This window comes from Paramisgurnus dabryanus, chromosome 7, assembly GCF_030506205.2.
Source record: "Paramisgurnus dabryanus chromosome 7, PD_genome_1.1, whole genome shotgun sequence".
NCBI lineage: Eukaryota > Metazoa > Chordata > Actinopteri > Cypriniformes > Cobitidae > Paramisgurnus > Paramisgurnus dabryanus.
In genome coordinates this window covers 34,379,138-34,404,772 of record NC_133343.1, presented here as the reverse complement: position 1 = coordinate 34,404,772, position 25,635 = coordinate 34,379,138, and the positions used below count along the sequence as shown (strand labels likewise).

Below are 25,635 nucleotides of genomic sequence, written 5' to 3'. Positions count from 1 at the left end.
AGTTGTGAAGGTGTGAATCTGTTCAGGAGATACATGTCAATCTTTTTATGTGTTTTCCCCTTCAGCTCTTACTGAAGCGCGCGCAACTCTTCAGTACCATGGAGAGCTCCTAAGTTTTTATTGGAACGTGCGAATAAACCTTAACCAAAAGCCAAGAAAATCATGTATGCGTTTAAAATGAATCGATTAACTCGATTGTATTACTAGAAATGCAACGTATATATTAACTTACCTTTGGAAAAAAATAATAATAATGACAACTGGATCTAATCGCGTCTGATCAAATTTTACAGGCACCATTTGGTCTTTTAACACTCTTCTCTCTTATTAGAAAATTCGCACATGGCATTGTATCGTTTTGAACACGCGTCGTGACAACACTGTTAAAAATAAAGGTTGACATTGCTGTTATTTAATTTTTAATTAAACGATGTTAATGCTGTGCATAATATAATAGCGCAAATGTATCTGCAGCTTAATTGTTAGAGCATTGCGTTAGCTGCGCAAATGTGCTGGGTTAGACTGGGAACACACATATAGATAAAAAGTTTGAATGCACTGTAAGTCGCTTCGTCAGCCAAATGCACAAATGTTAATGTAGTTGCATGCTAAGTGCTTGACGTGAAGTGATTTACATCGAAAATTGCGCGCAAAAGAAAAGGCGGTGGCTCGCGCCGTGGATCGACGCCCGCGTCTAGTTGCGTTCCGATTGGGCGAGCGGTGGAAATGTGTCAAACATATGCTCGCCGTGGGCGGGAGTAGACATGTGTTTATAAAGCTCCGTGGGGCGGCGACAGTGTGTTAAAGGGCTGTCGAGAGCGCGCGCAAGAAACAGAGAGGTGGTCGCGCGTTATTGCCTTCAGTTCACCCAATGTTTGGTAGGGGAGTCGGCTCGCCCTCTGCCGCTCCGCACCAACACCTGTATGGATGACCACTACAACCTCATTGACTCGCCCTCAGCCAGTCACAGAGGGAACAACGCCGACAACCACGGATACGCGGAGACGGAGAAGGACATCATGACAGTCGTCGCCTGTGATAACATGTTGGAGGAAACGGCGGCGCTCCCCAGTCACCTGTCGCTGGATCGATACGAGCCGGATCACGAGTGTTGCGAACGGGTGGTCATCAACATTTCGGGACTGCGCTTTGAGACCCAACTCAAAACTTTCAACCAATTTCCGGACACGTTACTTGGGGACCCGAAAAAGAGGATGCGTTACTTCGACCCGCTCCGAAACGAGTATTTCTTTGACAGAAACCGACCGAGCTTCGATGCCATCCTGTACTACTATCAATCTGGGGGTCGTATTCGGAGACCCGTGAATGTTCCCATTGACATCTTCTCGGAGGAAATCCGATTTTATCAACTTGGTGAGGAGGCGATGGAGAAATTTCGTGAGGACGAGGGCTTTATCAAAGAAGAGGAGCGCCCTTTGCCAAATCACGAATTTCAGAGACAGGTTTGGCTTTTGTTTGAGTACCCAGAGAGCTCGGGTCCTGCAAGAGGTATCGCTATCGTGTCGGTTTTGGTCATTCTGATATCTATCGTTATTTTCTGTCTGGAGACCTTGCCTGAGTTTAGGGACGACAGGGACCCGGCCACTGTGTCACCCATCGTAAACGGCACTGGTTCATTTGCATCCAGCACTTTCACGGACCCTTTCTTTATCATCGAGACACTTTGTATCATATGGTTCTCATTTGAACTGCTCGTGCGTTTTTTTGCGTGTCCCAGCAAAGCCACGTTTTCCAAGAACATCATGAACATCATTGATATTGTGGCCATCATACCCTACTTTATTACTCTGGGAACGGAGTTGGCCGAGAGGCAAGGCAATGGACAGCAAGCCATGTCGCTCGCCATCCTCCGCGTAATCCGTTTGGTGAGAGTCTTTCGCATCTTCAAGCTCTCGCGCCATTCCAAGGGTCTCCAAATTCTCGGACAGACCCTGAAGGCCAGCATGAGGGAGCTGGGACTGCTCATCTTTTTTCTTTTCATTGGCGTCATATTGTTTTCCAGCGCCGTGTACTTCGCAGAGGCCGACGATCCGACCTCGAGTTTCAGCAGCATTCCAGATGCGTTTTGGTGGGCTGTGGTCACCATGACTACAGTCGGTTATGGAGACATGCATCCAGTAACCATCGGAGGCAAAATTGTTGGCTCACTGTGCGCCATCGCTGGCGTATTGACAATTGCGCTGCCAGTACCCGTCATCGTTTCCAATTTCAATTACTTTTATCACCGGGAAACTGATGGAGAAGAGCATGCGCAATACCTCCATGTTGGCAGCTGCCAACACCTGAACTCCACGGAAGATCTCAAACGGACACAAAGCATGTCGTCCCTTAGCAAATCGGAATATATGGTCATCGAGGAAGGCATAAATAGCGCATTTAAACAGCCAAACTACACAAACCAGAACAATCAAAATTGCGTAAACATTAAAAAGATTTTCACAGACGTCTAAATCTTATACAGTGCCAGACAGCCACAGTGAATCAGGCAACCACATAATGTCTTACAATAATCACTACCTACCATTGTACCCCTAAAAATGCAAGGTCGTGCGTTATTACGCGTCATGGAAAAACCAGCATATTACACTCAAATAAACCAGGGCGTCGTTTGGGTAGAAAACGGTGCCATGCCGTTTGCACGTGTTGCGTTGTCTACAACAAAAAGAATAAGGATTAGGTCAGGGACCAAAACACACCCAAGCACCAAAACTGCTAATATTGTGCTCGTAAGTCTGCGTTTGTTATCAGTGTTAACATATAATCACCATTATCTGTTAGTATTCGCAATATCTTACGTTTTGTGGCAAAGTGAAACATCTGAATGTGTCGCTGTTAATGTGAACAAACTGAATATGCTCGGAGATAATGTGTTGATCATATGTATTTTGTTGATATATCTATAAATCTCAGTGAGTGCAGACTTCATTTACGCAATGAATGTGGAAAAACAATACGTTGTTAATAATGTAATCAAACTATGTATGTCTATTCAATCTCAGTTGTTTTGCCTTCACCAAATGAAATTGGTTAATACGGAATGAAAGACGATAGAATATATCTTCAGTCAAAATACTCTTGTGATCAAGTTACTCGGCTAATCACGTTTAAGCTAAAAATAGTACCGTACGTTCACGATTCCCCTCAAAGTGACACATCACAGTAGCTTGGTTTTGTGGGAAAACATGGATGCGTCTCAGGAACGTGGCATGCATGGACTAATCGCCTGCCTGGCATGGGAAGCTAAGACGAGATCAGAGACTGAGAGATCACGCCCCTCATGTTGGTTCCCCCTGTGATGCAGTCTCCATGGCGACAACAGTTTCCTGGGTAACCCCCTTTAATGTTACCATGACATCCTTTTCGTTGTCAGAGCAACGCTCCAGATGGTTCACAAAGCCTGACTGGCAAAACAGAGCGCGTGATTTGTGATCAGAAAAGGATCCCTTTGTGGGGTTCAACATTTTGCAGCTCTATAATAAAAATGATGCAAAACAGATTTCGCATCGAATTTGCATGACACCAGCTTTGCAAACCATCAGGGGCTGAAGCAGTCACACCCTGCTTCATATTTTCGTCTTTCAAAAATGGCCGACTGATAACATTAACAATAGACTGAAAAACTAAATTTAAAACAGGGCAGAATTGCAAATTGCATGCAACGTGCATGCGTAACTTTAGCGCGCAACCTTTAAAAACAAAGGTTCTTGACTGGTTCCATACATTTACAGTGGATAAATAATCTACATACTAGCCTATAAAAAAATAATATAGTGACGGTTTTTGTGGAAACCAAAAATGCTTCTTATATGTCATTACTTTAGCACCTTTGTTTTTAAAAGTTTGGTGGATTGTTATTGCGCACCATGTATTTTGGTACTTCTTGGAGCTGTCAAACTGTAATTCCGTGAAAGTTCACTCGTGCGTTCTCCTGTGGAGAATACAGCACACAAGGTGCAGGGCGAGCCGATTACCGGAGGTTTCACGCTGACGCGCTCGGTGACGGGTGCGAGTGGACGCGCGGCGGTCTGCCAGACGCGTGCCAAGCGCTCAGTCAGATAGAATCCAACTGTGTGCTTCAGTCATCTGTGTTTTTCGTCATTTCAAGCTTTTTTTCACACCACTTTGAATGAAAATAATAGCAGATAAGCCAAACGTGTCATTTGGAAAAAAATCATCTAGTCATAAAATATTGTAATTATTATTTTAAATCCATTTATCCTTTATTCTTCAATTTACGTTTCGATTTTAATCATTTTATTGGCATTGTTTTTTATTTACACATATTTATAACCCGCCATAATTTAAATAGATAATTGGATGGGCAAACGATGCCAGCTCAGTGCTGCCATCATGTGCCCGTGACAAGAAATAATTCCCTCCATGGCTGATAAAATATTTATTGTCTAAACCTTAAAACACTAGGTTAAGATCTTACCCATTTCACTATCTAGACCCTGGGAAGAACTTTAAATATTTCATTAGATTCGTTTTAAAATATAAAGTAGTTTGTGCCATAAATATGAGAATTCCATTTCTATTCTATTTTTGTTTGCATTTGTCTGCTTGATTTTCCATCCTCTTTATTCCAGTATATACTCATGTTCTTCAAAATCCTCCATTTCTGTCCAGTTTTCCTATCTCCTCAAACTATTTAAACATCCGGAATCTGTCTAGGATCTGCTGTGAAGCATCATTTCTTTTTATAGAGTATGTGAGAGTTTATAATATACACTGACTCTCACATTCAGTAGCTGTTATTTCTGAAGCATTAACACGGAGAGCGTGAAACCTGAGGTGTGTTGACTCGCCTGACACCTCACAGCTTTATATCTGCATCTGTCTAGTTCTGAGACACACATGTCCATTAACTCTTTCTGATTCATGCAGTTTTTAAAATTCCTATTTTATTTCCTTCACCAAGGAACAAGGCACTCTGTCGACTTAAACTCTGGGGTTTGGTGATGATGGATATAGGCCGATAACCCAAACTGTAGCAGGCTTGTGATTCGTCGCACCCACACCCTATGAAAGCAACAGGAACTGAAAGGTAAACACTTTGAATTTTTTCCACACATATTTGCTCTCAAGTTTGTCCATCAAACACGCTGTCAATTCTTAGTATTGTTATAGCATATCAGACATATAGCAGCTTTAAAGCCTGTATAACTTCGATTCGGTCATTTAGTGTGTATATTTAGTGAGTCTCTGTTTTTACAAGTGGGCTTACTCTCTTCCATAACAATGTGACGTGATGCTCATGTGGTCGTCGCACATTTGAACCCAGCTTGCATCATATCCAGATTTCCTGAACTAAAATACTGAACTAGACCGTCTTTAATAAACAAACTACATTATGGAGATGTCAGATACCTCTGACACGTCTTTGTGTAATACATATTTCATTTAGATTCACCTTAGGGAGGCAATAATATGAGAAGTGCAATACCATTTCAGTTCTTGAAAGCGCATAATGGAGAGGATTTAGGTGAACAGATGAGTTGACATAAAGTTACATCAGCGTGCTTCCTAATAACTTTCCAATGCCTTTGGGGGCCGAATGACTGTATGAATAAAAAGATCTTGCTTGCAAAGATTTCTCTCTTCTCTGTAATTTTGAAAACTCACTGGTGAGGAAAAACTCTAACAGAGAAACTCAACAAACAACATAGAGGAGCAATTCCAGTGTAATGGATGGGACATTTTTGGTCCAAATTTTTTTTAATATAATTTCTCAATATACTAATGACTAATATGTGACCCTGGACCACAAAACCTTCTTTACACTGGGTAAATTATGGGTTAAAATAATAGATTTTTTTAAAAGCACCAATTATCCGAATTCACGATTTTTTATTTTCATTTGGTGTGTAAGTGTGTATTTTTACATGTTAACGATATGCAAAAGGTACAAATCCCAAAACCTTGCTGGCAAAGTTGATCGATCAGCTTGGTCATCTGCATTTTCCGGATCAGATTCGGCTCATATTGATAAGGTAGTAAAGATGATATTTAGTCTTGATAGTATTGCATTCCGAGTTGATATTCCAATCAAAACATTCTAGTTAGCTGGCCAATCGGAGGACACTGCGCTTTTTAGAACAATGAGCTTTTTACAAAATCAATGCATTTCAGGGAGGCAGGGCAGAGGAGCAAATATAAAAGCAAACCACAAACCACACAAACTCATTGTATTACACCAAATACACACAATAACAGTGTTTTTAGCAATGTAATGGGTGCTCTTTAATGCCCAAATTCATTAGGATATTAAGTAAAGATCATGTTGCATAAAGATATTTTGTAAATTTCTGTGAATATATCAAATTTATTTATCAAAGGACTTCAGTTGGACACCTTCAAAGGTGATTTTCTCAATATATAGATTTTTTGCACCCTCAGAATCCAGATTTGTCCTATCTGATTACCAGGGCCCCAAAGGAAGAGAGGGCCCTTGAAAAGTGTGGAATATATTATAAGGGTGAGGCATGGGGGCCTATTAGGACTGCCTATGCATAGGGGCCGAGATCTTGTGCAACGCCCTTAATATATAAATCTCATTTTAAAAAATTACTGGTTATGTGGTCCAGGGTCACATATATTGAACCATATTTTCTTCAGCCCAGACATCAGAAAAGTATCAGTCAAATACGTGTTTCTATTTTAAAGGGATAGTTCGGCCAAAAATGATATTAAACCCATGATCTACTCACCCCCAAGCTGTCCGAGTTGCATATGTCCATCGTTTTTCAGACAAACTAATTTTCGGATATTTTAGAAAATATTTTAGATCTTTCAGTTGATTAAATGTAATGTTACGGGGTCCACCCATAGTCCACGACCTTCAAGTCCAAAAAAGTGCGTCCATCCTTCACAAATTAAATCCAAACGGCTCCAGGATGATAAACAAAGGTCTTCTGAGGGTAATCCACGCGGTGTTGTTGTAGAAATATCCATATTTAAAACTTTATTAACGAAAATAAATACCTTCCGGTAGCGCCGCCATCTTAGACTCCTCTGTATTCAGGAGAGAGTATTAGCGTAGTGTACGCACTTTTCTTAGTGACGTATGACAAATTCGGAGGGCGGGGGCACAGAGCAGCAGCAGAGTAGCCTCCGTAGGCTGCGTAAGCTCTCATCCTGAATGCGAACGCAACTAAGATGGCGGCGCTACCGGAAGGTAGTTAATTACGTTAATAAAACTTTAAATATGGATATTTCTACAACAACACCGCGCGGATTACCCTCAGAAGACCTTTGTTTATCATCCTGGAGCCGTTTGGATTTAATTTGTGAAGGATGGACGCACTTTTTTTGGACTTGAAGGTCGTGGACCCCGTAACATTACATTTAATCAACTGAAAGATCTAAAACATTTTCTAAAATATCCGAAAATGTGTTTGTCTGAAAAACGATGGACATATGCAACTCGGACAGCTTGGGGGTGAGTAAATCATGGGTTTAATATCGTTTTTGGCCAAACTATTCCTTTAAATACACATGCGTTTTGGGTGTGACAAAAAAAGGACACACATTTTTGGGAGATAACATACTTTGTAGAAATGATGTAAATAAAATGCACAATCCAGAAGCAATACTAAAGAAATAGGGAGGGGACGGCTCTTCAAAGAACCAAAATTTTATTTTATTTTGTGTGAGAAAAAACACTGTTATGGATGTAACATTTCTCCATTATGGACATGACAATTCTGAAAGCTGCAAAAATATATTTTTTGAATGTTTAAAAAACATAAACTGAGACCTTGTATGTGTACTGATCTCACGGGAAGTCATGTTATACTCCCGCAAAATTTGATTAATTTATTCGTGTCCATTACACAAAATTCAGCTTTTTTGATTGTCTTTTTCGTGACACTCGCACAAATTTCTATAAATAGTTTCTCATGTCTGTTGCACGGCTTTCTTTTTAGTTTAATTGTATGTATTGTTTTCTCATAGTTTTTTCCTATTTTCTTACCATTGTCGCTTGGTGTTGGGGTTAGAATTACTTTCTGTTACATTTTTTGACATCCTAATCCAAACCACAACTTCAGGCGAGAATAGTTTTAAAAATGTAAGAAAAACATGTAGAAACCAATACATAAATGTAACCCTAACCCGAACCCCAAATCTAACCCCAACTCCCAGCGACAATGATTTAAAACAACGGGAAAAGAATGAGAAAAATAACACAAAAAAGTTGTGCCATGGACAAGAAAAACTATTTATAGAAATTTGTGTGAGTGACACGAAAAAGACATTCGTGCTCAAGGCAAGAAAAAAAGCTAAATTTCATGCCACGGACATGAATAAATTAATCAAATTTTGCATGACTATAACACGACTTTACGTGAGATCATGTTGTATTAAATGCACCAAATCTGAAATAACAGTATGGTTAAAAACATTTGTTGCACTTAAAATATTTTCATGGTTGTCAAGATGGACATTTGCATGGAATTGCTCAGATGTTTTTACTGTAAAATATTACATTTTATTTATAGATATAAAACATATCATTTAGTTTAGATATAAATATCACTATATTAAATTTTTTGATGTCTAAGTTAGCTCAAACGTCTTTACCCAGCGTATGAGATGTAGTTTCTAATCAACATCCGGCTTTTCCAGCACAAGTTAAGTCCAATAACAGAAGTGTATTAAAATGTATTTTCTCTGGGATACAATAATAGATCTCATCCTTTTATTTACAGCATTACCAGAATAATTTACCACAGTATAAATTGGAGACATCCGCATGTTTGCACTCGCAATGTGTTAATAATTTCCTCCAGTCATCTGGCACGTACTCTGAGTGATAAAACTGTTTTATCATCGTCACCACAAGTGTCTCCTCTGCTTTAGTTCATTAATTAACCAAAGACGCAAAAAACCGAGGGACAGACATTATAATACATCACCTCCAAAATCTTTTGTGTGTGTGCGTGTAAACTGCTGTATCTCAACAGGTTTATGTTGGTACAGCATTGTGTCTTAAAGCGTTTTATTTCTGCAGGCTTCTGGGTGATCCATGATGACCAAAAGAGAGAGGGCCATTATTCTTTCTGCTACCAAAACTGAGCTGATCCCTGACAAGATGCCTGCACTTCATCCTTACCAAGAACACACTAGAAGTGGCCTTTTTTGTAAACGTCCAAATGTAATAAAAGGAAAAGCAATATGACAAGAACTGGACTGTTGAACTGTTGGACATGAGCTGATTGTCTGTGAATCTACTGCCCTCTGCTATCCGGCAGACATTAGTCGAATTCATTTCTGGTGTCCATCATGTATTTACAGTTTAGCTGTTGTTGTGCCAGATGTGAAAAGTAAATTTCTCTTGCATATAAATACTATGACAGTTTTTATTCGTCTCATTGGAGTTCCTTTTTCTTGTGCATTTTAATCCAAAGCTACTTACAAAGTGCACAATTTTATTGATATGTATTGGGCTGCTAATCCAGTGCTCGACCAATTAAAGGCAGAGTGCACAATTTCTAAAAAACGCTTCCAAAACACACTTGTAGCCAATCAGCAGTAAGGGGCGTGTCAACTAAACGACATCGTTGCCTGGGTTGCGTATGTGTGGGGCGGGTCTATCAAAAGAAAGTCCAGATTCTATTGGGGTAGGGGCGTGCTTGTTTAGGTGATTTCAAATGTCAACATTGGCTTTCAGAGATCATGCACCCCGCCTTTAAGGTACACTCTAAAAAATGCTGGGTTGTTTTTTACCCAGTGTTGGGTCAGATATAAACATTTTCGTATTTTGTTTCAACCCAAAATGCTGGGTTGTTTCAATCCATAGTTGGGTCAAATATAAACATTTTCTAGGTTAGTTTGACCCAAGACTGGGCTTGTCCATTTTTTAAAGTGTATGTGGATGCATGTCTGTATACACTTTAAAAAAAGCTGGGTTACTTTCAACCCAGCATTGGGTCAAAAAGGGAAAAACCCAACACGTTGGGTTGTAATTGAATCTATGCTTGGTTCTTTTAACACATTGTTAGGTAAAATATATTTTTAACGGCTGGGTTTGTCTCTTTTTGGCCCAACGATGGGTTAAAAAGTGTAAACAAAATTGAATCAAAGTGCTTAAATCACATGAAAACATTTTCCTACCTTGCTTAATATATACCTTCGCCCTTTTCGCCATAGTTGTGACTCATAACAGAGACCCAATTTGACCTTACAGTCACTGTCAATTTTGAGTCAAAAACACTTTTTCTATGTCTAAGCAGGGCAACATAGACACACAGATAGGACAAAATATGACTCAGTAATGGAGGTTTTATCATAATGTGATGTGCAAATAAGACAAGAAAATATCTGTAAGTTTATTTCATTACACGTCTGACGCAAAGCAAAACTAACCGGAACAGAAATCCCAGAACAGTTTGTTTTGTGTCCGACGGACAATCTGGAATCGAGTAGCACATGCTCCATTATGGAGAGTAAACCAAACACATTTTTAGCAACATGTCGTGATATAGTCACGAAAATTTTTATTAATTTATTTGTGTCCATGGCAAGAAATTCAGCTTTTTCGTGCCTCGGGTATGAATGTCTTTTTCGTGTCACTCAGCACGAATTTAGATTTTCGTGTCCTTGGCATGACTTTCATTTTCATGTCATTTTATGTATTGTTTTCTAATATTTTCCCGTTGTTTTAAATCATTGTCGCTTGGGGTTGGGGTTAGATTTGGGGTTTGGGTAAGGATGTACTTTTATGTGTTTGTTTCTACATGTTTTTCTTAAATTTTTAAAACTATTCTCGCCTGGAGTTGGGGTTTGGATTAGGATGTCTAAAAATGTAACAGAAAGTGATTCTAACCCCAACCCCAAGCGACAATGGTAAGAAAATAGAAAAAAAACAATGAGAAAACAATACATAAAATGACGCGAAAAAGAAAGTTATGCAACAGACACAAAAAACTATTTATAGAAGAGTGACACAAAAAAAACATTCTTGCTCAAGGCAAGGAAAAAAATGAATTTCGTGCCATGGACACAAATAAATTAATCAAATTTTCGTGACTAACATGACTTTTCATCAGATCAATCTGGTTTTTAAACATCTCTCAAGCATTATTGGAATATTTAAGCTCAAAATACAAATGTGGAAGTGGTGTGAAAGACAATATATTTGTTTTCTTCTTCTTTTAAACCTCTCAACAAGTAGGAAAGCACTAAAATGTGTTTGCCCCCTGAAGCGTTACTGTTTGAGTCTGCCAGTTTCACATCTACTGGGGTCCCATATGGTCGAGATTTTGCCAAGGAAATCCACTGAGCCTCAGAGCTGCAGGACCCCTTGATATTTTCCTTTACATCACTAATTCACATCACTTCATAATGTGATACATCTATTTAAAACGACCGTGTTGCTTGTAGGGAAATGATGTTCTATTCATTTTATAAGCTAATGTATATTATTTTTTGCTTTAATTCGCAACCTGGCATTGCAGCATGCTGGCGAACACCCCAGCATCATGGATGAGACTTTGAATGCACCACTTACATCTTCCAAACTAAATGTAATACCAATTTTATGTCATATAAATCATATACAGTATAACAATGTCATATAGAGCCATATATACAGTATAACAATGTGGTAAGAAAGAGGTAAAAGACAGACATTTTTATAGATATAGATTTATAGACTTTTTATAGATGTTTCCTGCATGAAAATTAATGTAAAGAGGCCTTATCAGTATTCCCTGTAGGTATGAATGTGTAAGTGTGTGTGTGTGTGTTTGTGTGATAATAAGAGACTCCCCTGTTTGAATAAAACAGCTGAGCCCCTGCATATCTCATCGGGAGAGTCGGTCTAGGTGTGATTCATGTGTGTTAACTCACACATGCATGCTTGTCCTACTAAAGCTTGCCCATAAATGCTGGGGTCTTCCACGAACCCCCCCCATGCACATCCCAGAATAGCGTCATTTCAGCACTGCAGTAATTTATCCTGACATGACATTTAACCGCTGGAGATTGGACTCATAGGATAACCATTTTAAAGGCTCTTAGATTTTAATTCGCCCTCTGGCCATATAAAGTCTTGTGTTGTCCTCGGCCTGACAAAATCTGATTCACTGATATTTAATTTCATGCCTATTTGTTTCATTATGTTGCAGTTCATTAGCGTATCAACAGTGCTAGCTAATCCTCCTTCAACTTTACTAAGTCAATCTCACGAAAAGGTCCATTTCACCTCAAAAGCAAATGAATATAAAAGAAGAAATTCTTAGATGTAAGTTTGTATAAAAAGAAACACATTTTAAAATCTTTATATTCGTTTCATGACAATTAAAGGGACAGTTCATCCAAAAATGAAAATTCTGTCATCATATTCTTGTTCTAAATCTGCATGAATATATTTTTTTCTGATGAACACAAAAGAAGATATTTTGATAAATGATGGTACACATTTGACGGTACCTATTGAATTCCATCATATTTGTTTTCCTACTATGGAAGTCAATCAGCTGTGTGCTTACTATCATTTTAAAAGTGCACCATTAATAAATTGCAAAATTCTGGGAATTTTCATGCCTGAAAACTTTCCATGGTAATTAGGGGGACTATATGGGATTTAATGGAAAATATGGAAATAAACGGGAATTAATGGAAATAAACTGGGAATTTGTTGCTTATAACAGGAAACTTAAAGGAATAGTTCGGGCAAAAATGATATTAAACCCATGATTTACTCACCCACAAGCTGTCCGAGTTGCATATGTCCATCTTTTTTTAGACAAACACATTTTCGGATATTTTAGAAAATGTTTTAGATCTTTCAGTTGATTAAATGTAATGTTACAGGGTCCACGACCTTCAAGTCCAAAAAAGTGCGTCCATCCTTCACAAAATAAATCCAAACGGCTCCAGGATGATAAACAAAGGTCTTCTTAGGGTAATCCGTGCGGTGTTGTTGTAGAAATATCCATATTTAAAACTTTATTAACAAAAATAAATATCTTCCGGTAGCGCCGCCATCTTAGACTCCTCTGTATTCAGGAGAGAGTATTAGCGTAGTGTACGCACTTTTCTTAGTGACGTATGACAAATTCGGAGGGCGGGGGCACAGAGCAGCCGCAGAGTAGCCTCCGTAGGCTGGGTAAGCTCTCATCCTGAATGCGGATGCAACTAAGAAGGCGGCGCTACCGGAAGGTATTTATTTTCGTTAATAAAGTTTTAAATATGGATATTTCTACAACAACACCGCGCGGATTTCCCTCAGAAGACCTTTGTTTATCATCCTGGAGCCGTTTGGATTTATTTTGTGATGGATGGACGCACTTTTTTTGGACTTGAAGGTCGTGGACCCCGTAACATTACATTTAATCCACTGAAATATCTAAAACATTTTCTAAAATATCCGAAAATGTGTTTGTCTAAAAAACGATGGACATATGCAACTCGGACAGCTTGGGGGTAAGCAGATCATGGGTTTAACCTGATAAGGAACACTGTGCCGTACACGGCACACCCCCTCCCTTGCACGAGAGGCTCCATTACGTCATTGTAACTTTGAAGCATTAAATCTTCAAAATATACGGTCATGCGGCACATCGTTGTAAAGCTTAGACTTTCGGGATTCCATTAAGCGCACACAGAAAGCATAATATGATTTTTAGCAGTCATAAAACTGTAATCTAGTTGTTAGTTACCTGAACCGGGCGGCGCCGATTTAGGATATTTACTTACCTTCAAAATCTTTCCTTTATCCTCTTCGGTGAAATTGTCCAAAACAAATTGTTCATAAATCCCCAAAAGTCCAAGGAAATGGAATATCCAAGCCTATTAATCCAAAACGATTTGTTCATCTCACAATCTTGACGTTTCTGACCGAATTACGATATAAATAGTGTATACAATAAGTTCACTAACAGACATTCGTTCGAATCTCACTTTTCATTCATCATTTATAATGAATATATTCGGATGTCATGTTTATTGTGCAACGTCTGAGGAACAAATGCGCCCCCTTGTGGAATTTCAGCCGTTCCATAAGAGGCTACTATCATTTTTGGCCGAACTATCCCTTTAAATGTACACTGAAAAAAAAAGATTCATTCAATTTACTCTTTTTTTTAAGGTAAGTGGTTGCACTCAACAAAAAAAATTAGAAAAAAAACCTTATGTTTAAATGTAGCTTAAATAAATTGATTGCAACCACTTACCTTAAAAAAAATAGCAAATTGATTGAATCATTTTCTTTCAGTTAAAGGTGTAGCGGAGGATTTTCTCGAATTTTAGAAAAGATCCGCCTTCTCCACTTTTTTAAAAAATGCAATTGCGCAACACTCCTGATTGACAACTAGGAGGACCAATAGTCTTGATGATCCACCCGGAAAAAGAAAATCCTCCGCAATACTTTTAAAAAAGGGCCATTGAGGCCACACCCCTTGTGTGTACTTGCAATAATGTCAAAATGTCTATCTTTGTCTGTGTTCACGTAAATAACATTCATTTGTTTAAAAACTTCCTTGTGCATGAATGATTTCTGAAGTATTTTTTATCAAATAAATCCAGGCTTGATGAGCATAAGTATCAGTGTTCTTCAAAAATTGTATTACCTTGCATGCATGTCTGCTTAAGACCAAACAAAAGGTGTATTTATGTTTTTTTATGATATAGTTTATATAAATTTTCCTAAATTTCCAATTAAATTTCTGTTAAGTTTCCAATTCGGTTTATTTCCAAAATTCCCCAGATTAAGTTCTTATGGAAAGTTTCTGGTAAATATCCACCCCTTTGCAACCCTAACGTCTGGACCTTTTACCATTTAGACAATATGTCCCTGTTGGTTTTGCTGAACAGTAATGGGAATTTGTCATGAAAGTAATTTGTCAATGAAAAAAATTGACTTCCATTTTCTGAAAGGAAAATATAATTTACTACGGTGTCACACAGAGTTCAATATATGATTGTTGGCTCAATAGGAAATGGGCTGTGAAATTAAATGGAGACTTTGCACAGCACAAAGAATCTGTGGTCCAGGGGAACAAAAAACAAAAAAAGTCAATTAGTCATAACTAAAGTGTCCTGAGTAAATGATAGTTGCTTGCTTACTGGTCAAAGTCTGGCTCGAGTCCTTTTATTACGGCTGAAGATTTTTTAACCATTTAACGTACATTGTGATTGCTTGGAAAATGAACAGCACACAGGCTTCACAATTTAAGGTAAGAAGTCCAAAGCAAAAATAGTAAGAGTTGCGCAATATTTCGGTGACTATTTCTTAAAAAAAAAAACAATAGTAGTAATATCTGTCTTTGCAAGCATCACTACTCACTACTAAAAATGTACAGTCATAAGGTTTTCTGTTAAGCGCTGACTCATGGCACTTTCTGCATCCGAGTTGTGGATCACTTAGAAAACCCTGCAGGCGTGACATCACACCAGTGGCCCATCGCCAGTGATTCCTCAGTCTGTGTGATGTCATCATGGTACCCGTGGAGAGGCTCTAGGAGCCTGTCGCCATAGTAACAGGAGAAGAAACCATCCAATGACCGCAGAACGCAACAGTAGAGGCTGAATCACATTGGCGTTCCCAATTGTTTTATTTACAAGCGAGTGTCCTGACGGTAATTTGATTCAAATTAATTTATTATTTTCAGTAATTAAATATTTTGTAATTCATCAGATCTGAGCTGTATGTGTAGTATTGCAGGTTAGGATGGGTATGCTGCAGTGTTTGACCTTGGAAAGATCAGGGTCTTGGCTTAATGCCACTGTCTGCTATTACCTGCCACAAACTCAAACGGCATTAAAGAAATGTGGAAACAAGTCATTTCTGAAATACATGCCGAGTTATGTCAGACTCCTTTCTGTTTAAAGATTCAAAAATAAATAAATACACTTAAAATCTTCTAAATACACAAAAAAGAAAAGTGCTGAAAATTGTGAATTTGTATCAGATTTTATATATTCAGTAATACCACAACCACACTGTGACTCTGTCCCCACCCCAGCTCAATGCACTACTGCACGCGCAATACATTTTTTAATGACCTTAAAAGGTTTACCCTAAATGAACTTAAATTCAATAGAGGCTACATATTGACTATATTGTCCCTTGTGACTGAACTTGTATACCTCTGTGACCATGAGTGTGAATAATCAATAGGACTTGGCTCTTTAACTCATTGGCTGGTCTTAAACACACTTCACACACCGCCTTAAAATTACACTGAGCTTTCAGTTTTAATTAAAGAATGCACGCTTATGCAAGGTGAAGTGCAAAAAACACTCTTCATTATTGGCTTCTTTATTGAATAACGGCCCACCTGAGATTTCAAAGGCATGACTGATATGCAAACGATAGGGAACTTGTCACGAAGTCCAGTTTGTATATCAAAACCATGGTTGACAGAGAAATATGAGCTGAATTAAATAAATGATTCTTAAGAAAATCTGATGTTACAATGAACAAACAATGATTTGTATTTAGATCTACGCCAACTCTGTACATAAACTTTCTTTTTTAAATGCCTTACAAATAAGGTAGCATTTAATATTTTGTCTTGGACTTCACTACATGCAACCCATTTGTCATGTGACAATTCTGCATAACACTGTTGTATTTTACATTAAGTTTTACAATAATTACATTTTTATATATAAATAATTATATATATATAAAAATATATATATTTATTATATTTTACAATACTTATAAGTGTACAGGAAAAATGCAATTGAGAAAGCTAATAGACAACTGTGTTTTGTTTCAGTGCATTATAATTAAATACAGCACACGTGGAGGGTTGTATCCATGTTTAAATAAAACTAAAGAAGGTCGTGAAAACATCATTTGCGCGTCCCCTTTAAATTGTGCACTATGCGGAGAGTGGTGGCGCGGACGCAACGCGTGTTTTATGATCCAAGAGTCTTTTGGTATGCAAAGCAATGATTGCATGCAGACTCATTTAACACTTGAACTAACTGATAACATATATGCAAGAACTGAATCGCAAAGGTGATAAGCAGACAGGTAGGAAGAGATTTCAGACGCGTGCTCTCCAAGGTGCTTAATTCATTTGTGACGTTTTGCAAACGCTTCCATGTCAAAAACATCATTTTTAGTCCGACTGTAAAACGATAGGCGGTCATCTTGTCATTATTACACGTTTAAATGAGGAAAAAGGAAATTATTTTTTTTAAAGGAGAGTGCCACAATCACATACTTAATATTGTCAGTGGATAAACTCTAATGTTGCGCAAATATCCATTCATATAGGCTATTAATAATGCTTTATTTACATTATGGCTTACTGTCCACGTCGAATTAAAATTAAATTATTTTACATTAATCGATTATTAGTCCAATTAATGCGTAACGTGCCTACAGTCTGTTGCAAACTTGCGCGTGGCGATCAGTAAAACCTTGATGCCTCCTTTAAATGTGGAATGATTTCAAAAGCGCGTGCATGTGTTCACCCCTTGTCATTTTCAAGCAACCTGGCGTATAGAGAAGCTTTGGGGTAGACGAGGACACACCCGAATAATGTACCTCTCCTCCCCTCCTCTACGCCTGCCCCGTTACGCACAATGCGCGGTGCGCCGGGAGCTACGGCAGACAGTGGCAGCCGGGATTTAAGGAATCAGATGTGTGTTTGTCGTGTTCATCACGGCCACACGGACACCGGAGTGCCATCCTGACTTCGGGAAGGCTGTCGTGACTTCTGGCAACTATAGAGGAAGCCCTTGGCTGATTTCTAAGTTTATCCAGCAGGTACCCATTGCCTTCTCAATTCTGATTATGTCAACTGTTTTATTGAATACCGGGTGTATTTCTGCTTCTATTTTTCTTATGGTCATTCAATATGTGAGGCAGCACCAGGTCTTGAAATGTGTTTTCCTGCAGTTTAATATTGCATTGCTTCTGCTGAATATTTTAAAGCATGCTGGTTCTGTTTGGGACAAGCAGTATTTTGTTGAAACTATAGTAAATGTGTGCCCTAGGCATTCGTTTGACTCTAAGAGTATTTTATAGAAAGAAGGTGAAATGCTTGGGGAACTTGGGCTTGTGGATGCAAAAGGGATGTGAGATGTGACTGTCTCAAATAAATGGGCCCTTTTCACATGACTGCACTGTGAGAGATGTAGATGCAGAATGTGAGGGGATGTTGCAGCAAACCAGATACCAGGTTTTTGGTAACATTTTACAATATGGTTGTAATGAAAACATTATTAAATGCATTGGCTAATATGAGCTAAAATAAGCAATATAGATTTTTAAACATTTATTAATCTTTGTTAATGTTAGTGCCAATACAATAGTTCATGTAAGTTGATTGTGCATTTACTAATGTTAGCAGTTACAAGTTTTGATTTTAAACATGTACAAGTATTGTTCACTGTTAGTTCACGTTAGCTAATGTTAACAAATACAACATTATTGTAAAATGTTAACATTTTTTACAGTTGTTATTATTTATTGTTTATTATTAATTGTTTATTTTTTAATTTTTAAAGAATATGAATGGTCTCTTTAATTAATATTATGTTTATAAATATTACGTATTATACATTTTATAATATTATAATTTTAAAGTCTATATATTTTCTATGTTTATATAAATATATAATTTTTACTAACATTTCTGTTAAGCCTTTAGAGTCTTTAAAAAATAAAAACTAGATATATATTGTGCAAAAGTCTTAGGCCACCACACCATCAGCTTTGTTATTTTAGCAAAGTTTAAATGTCCATCAATTTTTTTTTCAATCTTTTTTTAAGATACAAACAGAAAATACAGGAAATATGTACACAAAATTAATAAAACAAAACAATTTTCAGAACTAAATGTCTTCTTTAGGCATCAGTCATTATTTAGTGTGACCTATCTTGGCACGAAAAACATCTTGAGCTTTTTTAGGAGACTGAAGTCCTGAAGTCTTTCGATTAGAATTAGAAATTAGGATAAAATTTAATTTAGGTTTAAGAGATCCTGCAGTTGCCTGCTATTGCTCAAGTGGAAGGGGAGTTCAGTTTACCCTAAAAACTTGACACTTGACACAAAAAAAAACGCGGCTTAAAGTCCAAAAAATACGGTATATATATATATATATATATATATATATATATATATATATATATATATATATATATATATATATATATATATATATATATATGTACAACAGCATATTTAATTCTGCCCTCAAAATCTTTTTGTTCCCTTACAGTCAACCCCCTGATAACACACTGGCCCTTTGTGCTCCCTGCCATCAAGCCCCCTTCTCTGTGGGTATCCCGCTTCCATTTTCCCAACGCGTGGTGCCCTGCTTCGGTGAAAAGTGCAGGCTTCACCTTCCCGCATCATGACCGTGGCCACGACCGACCCCTCAGATGAGGCATCAGCACACCCCGGTCATCCTCATGACTATGACCCTGGAACAGAACAGGAATGCTGCGAAAGAGTGGTCATCAACATCTCAGGCCTGCGTTTCGAGACGCAGCTCACTACCCTCTCGCAATTCCCCAAAACGTTACTCGGTGACCCCAAAAAGCGAATGAGATATTTTGACCCTCTAAGGAACGAGTATTTTTTCGATCGAAACCGGCCCAGCTTTGACGCCATCCTCTACTATTACCAATCCGGCGGAAAGTTGCGGCGACCCGCGAACGTGACTTTGGACGTCTTTTCGGAGGAAATCCGCTTTTACGAGCTCGGAGAAGAAGCCATCGAGATATTCCGAGAGGATGAGGGGTTTATTAAAGAGGAGGAGAGGCCGATGCCTGACAATGAGTTTCAAAAGCAAGTCTGGCTGCTGTTCGAGTATCCGGAAAGTTCAGGGGCTGCCAGGATTATCGCCATTATTTCCGTTATGGTCATCCTCATCTCCATCGTCAGTTTCTGCCTTGAAACGCTTCCCAATTTCCGCGACGATGCACAGGAGTTGCACAAAGTCCCCGTTATTGTCAATAACTCCACAACCACTTACACGTCCGCCTACTTTAAGGACCCTTTCTTTATTTTGGAGACGCTATGCATCATCTGGTTCAGCTTTGAGTTCTTGGTGCGCTTTTTTGCGTGCCCGAGTAAAGCGAGCTTCTTTGTGAACATAATGAACATGATTGACGTGGTGGCCATCATCCCCTACTTCATCACATTGGGAACAGAACTGGCAGAGACGGCAGAGGACGGTCAACAAGGACAACAAGCCATGTCTCTTGCGATTCTGAGAGTCATCCGACTCGTACGCGTCTTCAGAATCTTCAAACTTTCCCGGCACTCGAAAGGGCTTCAGATCCTCGGCCAGACCCTCAAAGCCAGCATGAGGGAATTAGGCCTCCTCATCTTCTTCCTGTTCATCGGAGTCATCCTCTTTTCCAGCGCCGTGTTCTTCGCGGAGGCGGACGAGCCCGAGTCGCAGTTCTACAGCATCCCCGATGCCTTCTGGTGGGCTGTGGTTTCAATGACGACCGTCGGCTATGGAGATATGGTACCCACAACCATCGGAGGGAAGATAGTAGGGTCACTCTGCGCCATAGCCGGCGTGTTGACCATCGCCCTGCCCGTGCCCGTCATCGTATCCAACTTCAACTACTTCTACCACCGAGAAACAGAGGGCGAAGAGCAAGCGCAATATCTTCAGGCCAGCGTCGTCAAAGTCGATTCGCAAGAAGAACTGAATGGCAGTCGAAGCGGATCCTCGATCAGCAAGTCCGAGTACATGGATATCGAAGAAGGTGTGAACAACAGCAATGAAGACTTTCAAGAGGAGAACCTCAAGACGGCAAACTGCACGCTAGCAAATACAAATTATGTCAATATCCAAAAAATGCTGACAGATGTGTAGGTATTTTACCTACGTTTTCAAGCCATGTTGGAGGACGACACACCTCAGTTATCTTTTGTATCATAGTTCTGTCCAATTATTCATTATGTCTGCATGCATCTGTCTGTACATCATCGAACACACCTCATCTAAAGCCAAGTATTCGTATTTAACTACGTGACACGAATATATCTACAAACATCACAGCTGTCTGTATATCCATCAAACATTTTACAAAGCCAAGCTTCGCCAAAGAAAATCATCCGTGTGCTTCATCTCTTGTTAGAAACATCTGCAGCCATATGCAGAATACAAAGAATATAGAGCTAATATAGATCAAACTGTTGAAAATGTCATTGAAAACTGCTTGCTTCTGTGTTAATTCATAAACACGCTGTTCCTGCTCCTTCACAAACTTACTGAAAAGCTGCAAAGCATCTGAAGACAAGCTGAATGTCATATTTTGTTATTTATAGTCTGTAGTATAAATAACATTTTCTGTGTAGCATCCATGTCTAGATATAGTTTTCATATTTGTTTTCATGCCTCAAATCACCAATTTATCTTGCATTTAAAATAAGACAGAACATACTGTACGAAACATTTTAAAAGTGCCACAGAAACAAAAAAAATGCTTCATGTATTTCACGTAAGAGCATACTGTTCCATGTATATTTCTATTGTTTCTGCTATAAGCTGCAGAGATAGTCCAAAATGTAGTTGATATTCAAATTAACTTGTCGCTAAATGAGCCATATTGTAGTTCACATTGTAATGTCTTTAGCAGCATATTTAGTCAAGTCATAGCAATAATGTCAGATTATTTTAATCACTGGCTTTGCTTCTATCATTTTTATAATAATTTCATATGTAATGGAGCGTGTTTAGATAAGATATCTCTTTATAACCGCCTTAAATCATTCGAAAGTGTTGCATGACCTCAAAACCAATTTTAACGGCATGCATTTTCAAAGCAAGATGAAGTGATATACAGAAAATAGTTCTGTCTACATATATTTTTATCTGCATCATTTTATTAAGCCCAAGGTTTCGGGTATTTATGTCTGAGGGACAGCAGGCAAAAGTATACAAGGACATTCACTAAAGTGTTTGGATTGGCAGAAGCACAAGTAATGGATACAGTTCACGTGTCCTGCAGACGCCTGCTGCTGCAGTCACAAGATCACTGATCGATTGCACTTCAGCTGACCTTGAGATCAAGACTCGCATACACAGATCTGCCTTTTCATATCAGTGATACTGTGAAGTTAAACAGAAACATCGTGCCCATTCTGACTTTTGTAGTATTGGTGTATAAATAACAAAATGCAATGGTGATCACACTCCAAAAAATGCTGGATTATGTTTAACCCAACATTGGGTCAAAATGGGACAAAACTAACCTGTTGGGTTGTAATTTAACCTATGCTGGGTTGTTTTAACCCAAAATCTGAGTTGTTTTAATGTATTCTTATTCTTAAACTTTTTTGGGGGTAAAATTTAACTCATCACCTGGGTTTGTGCCTTTTTCACCCAACGCTGGGTTGAAAACATCCCAGCATTTTTTAGAGTACATCGGTTACCAAGTTTAGCTACGATTTTCTAAAATCACAATATTTCAAATAGTATAATATGCTGCATTGGGTCAAAAAGGAACAAATCAATCATCTGGGTTAAATTAACCGAGAAAATGTTTATATTTAACCCAACAATGGGTTAAAACAACCCAGCATAGGTTAAATTAAAACACAGCGATATTGGTTTGTCCCTTTTTGACCCAAAGCTGGGTTTGAAAGTAACGAAGCATTTTTTTAAGTGTAAATTGATAATATTAACACTTTCCCCGCCATTGACGAGTTATCTCGTCAATTAAGAGAAAACATTTGCATTAAAAAAAACGTGTTTCTGACAATTTTTTATGTTAATCTGCAATACAGTGATTATCCACTAGATGGCTAACCCAATTTATGAAAAAAATGAAGCCTAGTGATGGTCGCTTTCAAAGCTTGCTTCATGAAGCTTCGAAACTTTTATGAATCTATTGTTTTGAATCATTGGTTCGGAGCGTGTTTCAAAACTGGCCAAGTCACGTGATTTTAGCAAACGGACTTCATTACGTCATAACTGTTTTGAAACGTTTCGAAAATCTGATGGTTCACCACTAGGGGAGTTGTAAAAAAGTGTTAAATGTTTGGACAGAACTGCTTTTACACTATTTTGACCAGCAGGTGTCGCCAGCGTGTGCGGTGTTTTGAACGCTTCGAAAAACAGAATACATTTTCGAAGCACTGCTTACTGAGGCTTCGAAACTTTTACGTATCTTCTGTTTCGAATCATTGGTTCGGAGCGTGTTTCAAAACTGGCCAAGTCACGTGATTTTAGCAAACGAGGCTTCATTACGTCATAACTGTTTTGAAACGTTTCGAAAATCTGATGGTTCACCACTAGGGGGAGTTGTAAAAAAGTGTAAAATGTTTGGACAGAACTGCTTTTACATAGCGTGTGCGGTGTTTTGAACGCTTCGAAAAACGGAATACATTTTCGAAGCAATTGGTTCAATTGATTCGAAGCTTCAAAAAGCTTTGTTTCTCCCATCACTACTGAAGCCAAAATGTTATTTACTAATTTTAAACTCCGTATATGTTTTGATAATCATTCTGAATCTGATCTGTAACAAAATTCCTTCACAAAAATGTAATTATTTCAGCTTCCTGCTAAAAAAAAAATATGTGTATATATATTGTATTTGTTTATTGTTTGTTTTAAAGCAGAGGGTCTCTTCTTTCATTTTATATATTTGTATGTTTATATATTTTTAGAAGAAAATTTCCTGGAAGGCTTTTGTGAAAATCACAACAAATGCTGGTGGGCAACTTTTCAAAAAATGGCTGGCGGGGAATGAGTTAATTTATAAAACAGTTTAGCAATTACCATGGCAACAACATCACCTTTCTAATGCCTCTGGTTCCTCAGACACAATATTCTGGAAGGTCTGTGTACCTTCAGAGGGCCTTTCATACTGTACATGTTGTTTTTTTAACCCATAGTTGGATCAAATATGGACCAACCAAAGAGTTAGGTTACAACCAAAATGCTAGGTTGTTTCAACCCATAGTTGGGAAACAACAACCCAGAATAGTGTTATTTATAACCCAACAGTTGGGTTTGTTCATATTTGACCCAACTTGGTTGAAACAACCAATGATGTTTTTTTTTACAGTGCACACATGTAGGCTATATTTCTTCTTATTTGGGTTGCAGGTGCCTTTATCTTCTGGCCTCTAATAGTTTATTTTAGTGAACTTTATGTGCTGATGCTGCTAATGTGGTCGCAGACCTCCTTTCACAGCTGCTGCTATTACGTTTGTCTTTTTTATTTCAAGCAAGAACTTAAACACTACTGCAATGTGCATAGATTAAAGAGTTTTAATGGTGCATACTAGCTAGTGCCTAGGAAATGTAATAAACTAGCTAGTTAATGCAAGGCAAACAGTGGGTTTTCTATGCATGACATTGGACAGTATGCTGCTGGTGAAACAGATGTATCATCTAATGCCACATGCATAAACGTATAAAGACATTGTATACTGTACTTTTGCCTTTTATTGGAGAAGCACATTCGTGCAATATTAGAAAGCAGTCAATACTTTGTCTGCAGATGTAAATCTGTATCATGTTTGTGTTTTGTGTTGATTCCTAAAGCTAAAAATTACAGCATTGAATGTTCCAGTGTTCACTGCTTGGTGTGTTTTAATTGGCCTGTTGCTCAAGTTTAAGAGGATGCCATCAAGATGTTTTGTTTGTCCAAGTGTTCAGAAATTGTAAAATAAAATGTGTACAACCAGAAAAAAGGCCATATTTAAAAGCTGTTTTTAAAACTTTTCTTTTTATATGAAAGCCAATGTTGACATTTGAAATCAATTGAAAAACATGCCCCTACCTCAATAGAATCTGGACCTTCTTTTGATAGACTCGCCCGACACATACGCAACTCAGGCAACGATGTCAGTTAGTAGACACGCCCCTTACTGCTGATTGGCTACAAGCGTTTTTCATAAATTGTGCACCCCACCTTTAAAGGTATAGTTCATCCAAAAATAAAAATTCTGTCATAATTTACTGACCCTCATGTTGCATAGGTCTGAGCAAAAATGTGCCATTTTTGGGTGTGTCCTTTAAAATGCAAATGAGCTGATCTCTGCACTAAATGGCAGTGCTGATGTTGGATAGTGCAGATTAAGGGGCGGTATTAGCCCTTTCTGACATCACAAGGGGAGCCAAATTTCAATGACCTATTTTTTCACATGCTTGCAGAAAATGATTTACCAAACTTAGTTACTTGTTTTATCACATTCCAGGTTGATAGAAGCACTAAGGACCCAATTTTAGCACTGGAAAAATCAGATTTTCATGATATGTCTCCTTTAAACAAAGGCAGTACTGTCCGCCACACGTTTTGAAGCGGTTTAAACGCATTTGGTGTGATCGGCTATTTGAACAACATGAGGTTGAGTACATTTTAATTTTTAAGCGAACTATCCCTTAAAACCAGGAATTAAATATTTATACAATTACTTTAATTTAATTTTGCATTATTAATACTTATTACACGGCTCTCTGGAATGCTTGATTCTGATTGGTCAGTTGAGACATTTGCAGGTTCGTTCTTTTCAAATAATAACCGCTCCAAAATAATAACGCATAGCCGGACTACTTGCACGAGTAAAATCGCTCCGCGCCAATAAAGATCAATAAAGATTACTGTCTGTTTGGCGCCATCTTGTGACAAACACTCGACAACCACGACAAGACACAGACAGCTTACTG

The 25,635-nt window shown here is 38.3% G+C and overlaps 2 protein-coding genes across 3 annotated transcripts; both read left to right on the top strand.

Annotated features, from left to right (window-relative positions):
- Positions 1-787: 787 nt before the first annotated feature.
- kcna3a (potassium voltage-gated channel, shaker-related subfamily, member 3a) lies at positions 788-9,382 on the top strand. 2 transcript variants are annotated; one of them, XM_065279669.2, is made up of 3 exons: positions 788-2,747; positions 4,943-5,068; positions 9,035-9,382. In XM_065279669.2, the coding sequence occupies exon 1, from the start codon at positions 924-926 to the stop codon at positions 2,469-2,471; it is 1,548 nt and encodes a 515-aa protein (XP_065135741.1). In that variant the 5' UTR covers positions 788-923; the 3' UTR covers positions 2,472-2,747; positions 4,943-5,068; positions 9,035-9,382. The 2 variants fall into 2 exon arrangements, with proteins under 2 accessions (XP_065135741.1, XP_065135740.1); XM_065279668.2 differs by having other exon boundaries at positions 788-3,348.
- A 7,501-nt stretch (positions 9,383-16,883) lies between these two features.
- LOC135770043 (potassium voltage-gated channel subfamily A member 2) lies at positions 16,884-24,842 on the top strand. Its single transcript, XM_065279667.2, has 3 exons — positions 16,884-17,014; positions 17,478-17,755; positions 19,213-24,842. The coding sequence occupies exon 3, from the start codon at positions 19,348-19,350 to the stop codon at positions 20,827-20,829; it is 1,482 nt and encodes a 493-aa protein (XP_065135739.2). The 5' UTR covers positions 16,884-17,014; positions 17,478-17,755; positions 19,213-19,347; the 3' UTR covers positions 20,830-24,842.
- Positions 24,843-25,635: the final 793 nt, after the last annotated feature.